The 4809-nt window shown below is 31.3% G+C and overlaps 1 protein-coding gene across 1 annotated transcript in view; it reads right to left on the minus strand.

Annotated features, from left to right (window-relative positions):
* Positions 1–203: 203 nt before the first annotated feature.
* LOC117167567 overlaps positions 204–4809 on the minus strand; it is a 55004-nt gene continuing 50398 nt past the window's right edge. Inside the window, exon 6 of the mRNA XM_033352600.1 lies at positions 204–673. Coding sequence (XP_033208491.1) covers positions 582–673 — 92 coding nt within the window. The 3' untranslated portion in view covers positions 204–581. The remainder of the gene's footprint in view (positions 674–4809) is intronic.

Here is a 4809-nt window from a genome sequence, read left to right on the forward strand (position 1 = left end):
ATTCAGAGTAAATTATAAAATGTAGAGGGAACTCAACCAAAATGTATATAAAGTACATTCTTGGGTATAAAATTGATCAGTCACAACAGTAGCAACATTAGATAACCTTATTTTATTACGTTACATCTCTTAGTCTGAAGTTTAATAGACAGTTTTATATAGATACTGAATACGTAATGTGTAATGTCTTAATGCAAATTTATATGGTTTACTTTGTAATATATGTGTAGACGGAATTGCTTTTATTATTGATACCAATCTTTATTTGTATGTTAACTTTGTATAATATTTATATTACTATCATAAAATGAATAATATTACCCTTGGAGGATAAAGTTTGTACAAATTAACACATTTTATTAACAATTTACATCAAAAGATAACATTTAAAGTAAATGTATATCTAAGTGCCTCACTGTGCAAGTGAATTTATTTAGAGTAGACAGTTTTAAATTATATTTAACTTATTTGAATATCTAGTTCATATATAATAACATACATAATTGGAAGCCCTAGGCTACTCTAGATTCACTGTAAATCGGCTCAGCTGAAGGCAGTGAAGTCCTGCGATATTCGTTAAACTAGCTCGAACTTCTAGCTGTCAGCAGGATATAGAACATGGTAACCAATCCCAGACATTGGGTTATGCTGACTGGTCTGCATCCATTTGTTCCTAACAAATGAACATGAATGATTAATTAATACTTATATGTGAGAACACTCATATGATAATTATTTTATTTATCCAAGAACACATGATTCTTGTAAGTAGTTTTTAAAATTAATTTTCGAAATATATAATTGTTATCTTGGAAAATTGTCCTTCTGTCAAACGGAAAACATTAAAAATTGTTTTCTAGAAAAATTGTCAATATTTTTCAACCAACGTCATAGCTTTATGATTCGCTGAAGTGAATGTGCGATAAGTTTCACGAGCATTTTTATCACCGTTCTAGATTAAGCTAATAAAATGCACTTGTTTAAATTAGATCGTTGTATTAAAAAAGTTTATAGTACAATGTTAAATTTAAATAACTACTATGTTCTTTGATTGTGCAGAGAAATTATATTTTATAAGTACCGTATTAATATGTGTTAATTCAGGAATGAATACAAAGATTGATAAAAAAATCTCGAAAAATAATATTTTCTCCATTGAAATCAAAGCTGTGTGAGATATCACTTTCAAATAACTCGATTAAAAAATACAAACTTCCTGCAAGTAAACTTTGAATTCAGAAAATCGAGTGGAACTGCAAGTTATTGACAGTTGAAGCAATATATTGCTATTACGAGTTGTCGAACTACGTGTCAGGGGCGTCTAGACTCTAGAGGAGTCTAATTTTCTCCCGCTGTGACAGGTTAATCGCAATTCAATGACATGCTATGTATGTTGTAGTGGATTGATATAAGGGTCACTGATTTAGGAAAAAAATTATATAAAAGACGGAAAATAAATTTTGAGGAATTCTGAATACAAAATATCACATTTGTGAAGTTCCAAGTATTTATAGTCTGAATAGACATAAATTATTCCTCGTACGTAAACGGAAATCTGACACCCATGTGTCTGCCGCCTCTGACAATGGACACGTAAATGATTCACATAGTGTCTAGAGAAACTGCATCGCTCAGCTGGGAATGGCTTTAGACGTCTGATGAACCCCACTTTACACAATTTAATATAGATAATAAATAATAATAGAATAATAGTTATGGGATAACTCTGCGTTCGTGAAATAAAAAACATGAATAATAAATATTACGTAACTGCTGAATAATTATAAAAAAATTTAATTGTTAAATGGAAATTAATGCGAAGATGAAAATAAAAGATGCGTTCATTGCTTTAATTTTTATCAGATGCAACGTTAGATTTGAAGATGCAAAATGCCGAATCTCTTTTTTATTTAAAATTTGTTTGATACATTGGAATTTAATAATAAAAAAAATTCATTTACACTTCTTCTAATAAACCGAATAACTTTTAATAATAATATTATTATATTTAAAAGATAGTGGAAGTAAAAATTTGTACTTTAAACTAAAAATTACTGCAAATTGCAAAATCAAAACAATTAAACTAAAATACATTTAAGTAAAGTAATTTTTGTTTTAAAAATAGCCAAATGTAACTTAGATTCAAGGATGTTGTGACAAGTTTCAATTTTTATACAAAATCGAATCTTTAAGTTCCTGGATAGTAAAATATTACATATTTGGGATCTGACGTTGTATCTGATAAAAAATTAACGAAATTGACGAATTGCGTATTTTTAAATTCGCAAAAAATTTCAATTCTACGACTTAACATTTTTTTATGATTACTCAGTAATTATGTAATCTACATTTATATTCCTCATCTCGATTTTAAGAGTATAAGAATTTGCTCTTGGTATTTGGAATTTTATTAGGAAAATTTGGTATGTACAATTTTCTAGATTTGACGACGAGTTGAACGCAAGAATTAAAAATTGTCATTTTTCTGAAAAACCCTTTAGAGACAAGGAGTCAATCCAAATGCGCAACACATTTTCGTTTTCTAAATGATTTTATCGAAATATGATAAGTAATTTTCAATACACATTTATTTATAGTAATATTGTAAAATACTTATGTAGGCTAAAAATTTCGGAGAGGGTATTATTCTTTCTTGAAAAAATATTAAGTACCAAATATTCTGTTTACGCGGTCAGGTGTGCGAGCGGATTTTAATATCCACAGATTGTGGTATAATAATACTTTTGATTTAAATTATTCGATATGCACTGCACTTTTTTATTAAAACTATTCTAATGACTGAGATAACGTATAGTTCTAAAGTCAGATGGTGCTGTTGTTTAGGTCAATAAGGTACCCTACCAGCGTTTTACGGGATAACGTCTGTTTTTCTAAGTATTTTATTTTCTCTGATTGATCTTTGGACATGGAAAGTCAAGTCTCGAGAAAAGGATGAAGAAAGATTGACGAGAAATAAGATTCTCAAGAATAATCATGTCGATAATAATTCTTCGACAATACTAATTGCTAGGGACAATGAAGATCAAGTACCAGATTCACTAGAAGTACATCCTGACATTAATAACGTTGATGTAATTAACAAAACTAGAGAAAACCCTCAGCACCTTAAAAGGAATTTTGTTCGTGTTTTACTAGAGTTGAGACATGTAGAATTACCACAAAGAGATTGTCTGCCCCAGATGCACATCACAAAGGATCTGCGTGCCCTAATAGAATACCTAAGCAGCAAGGTTTTACCTATGTATTTGAGCGCAATACCAATTGTGTCAGAGGTAGCAAACTTTTGTGTATTGTGTTGCTGCGGCAGTCTTTAATACGTTGGCTCGCAGATCTAGGCCTACAAATGCAGTATTGTCGCAGGAAGCGAATGAGATTCACTAAGGAAAGACAATTTGCAGATAGATGTCAACAAAGTATAGTGCAAAGTGGGTTGATAGTTTGAATATAAGAAAGGAAATAGAACTAAAATGCTGATGCACTATGTTACTTAAATGATCTACCTTCAATACATCGAGACATTGCCACGAGCAATATTGGATTAATGACAGACTGACTTTCAACGGCAAAAACTTGATATTTTAGTTTGCTAAGCTGCGTCGGTACAAGCCAAGCAGTGTAAGAAGGCAGCAAAATCGAAGTTTTTAGGCAAGATAAGGAAGTCCCACCATTGAAGGATATGACTAATTATTGGTGAAGTATTTGAGAAAAAACGAACAAAAGCAATTTAGACGCTCCGTGGTGCCATATAGAGAAAGCATAAGCAAGTAATAACAATGAAATGAAGCTAATATCACAGATTTAGATGTATCAGCGGTTTTCAAGAGGACAGGTGACTGGAAACCTCCAGTTCTAGAAATAGAGCACAATCTTTGGTACAAATATCAGACAAGTATGCATCCTGCGTTGGCAAGGTGTTTTCAGAAGATTATTGAACATCCCGATTTGATGCTAGGATCTATACTTAAAGATACTGTGTAGATATTGCTAAGAGAACAAAACGCTCAAAATCTATCTAGATTCTGACGGATAGACTGTCTTTCCACACTTTATACATGCCTTAAATCTATCATTGCTATTATTGCTATCATTGGTCCGTGGTGAATCGAAGATCTCTGGAGCAGACTCCGTTAGGGGCATCACGTTACCTACAACCTTTCTTACCCCTAGTTTTTTCTGTGCACCAAGAAAAAATAACTTTTAAAATTTAGCTTTTTCGCTTGCCTGAAGTTGGGCACCACTGATTTCTCAATTTATAGAAACGAAATTTTCATAATGTGAGATTGTCTCAAATAAAAGTACAATTTTTCATTTCAGTTATTTGATGTCAATAAATGAAGTAATCTTTTGGTATCGTTATAAGGTTTATATTTTATGTTTTGTGCTTGTTTATCTTAAATTCTGAGAGAAGGTTTTGGAAAAGTAATATGTTTTGCATTTTCAGCATGATGTAAAATCTATCGTTTTCGTTTCATAAATAAGTTTATGAGTTGTGCTTTCGACTGAAGTTTTTGAATAATATCACAACTAGTCTATGGATTTATTTAGCATATCATAGTTTATTATTTCACATTAAATAACCTTGCTTTATTGCTTCGAGAATCTTTGATAATTCCATGCAGGTCGTAAAGTCATAGATGCAACAAAGGACGTGATAAGTCTTATAGTTGTCGAATTTGGAGCATCGCCCAAATTTAGCGACAGAGTTTTACTGCTCGCGCAGACGATTGTATTGGGAACATAAAGGAATATTATGCAGTTTCGTCCTTTACCAATCCAAAGCTAAACATC

The sequence above is a fragment of the Belonocnema kinseyi genome, chromosome 2, assembly GCF_010883055.1.
Source record: "Belonocnema kinseyi isolate 2016_QV_RU_SX_M_011 chromosome 2, B_treatae_v1, whole genome shotgun sequence".
Lineage (NCBI taxonomy): Eukaryota > Metazoa > Arthropoda > Insecta > Hymenoptera > Cynipidae > Belonocnema > Belonocnema kinseyi.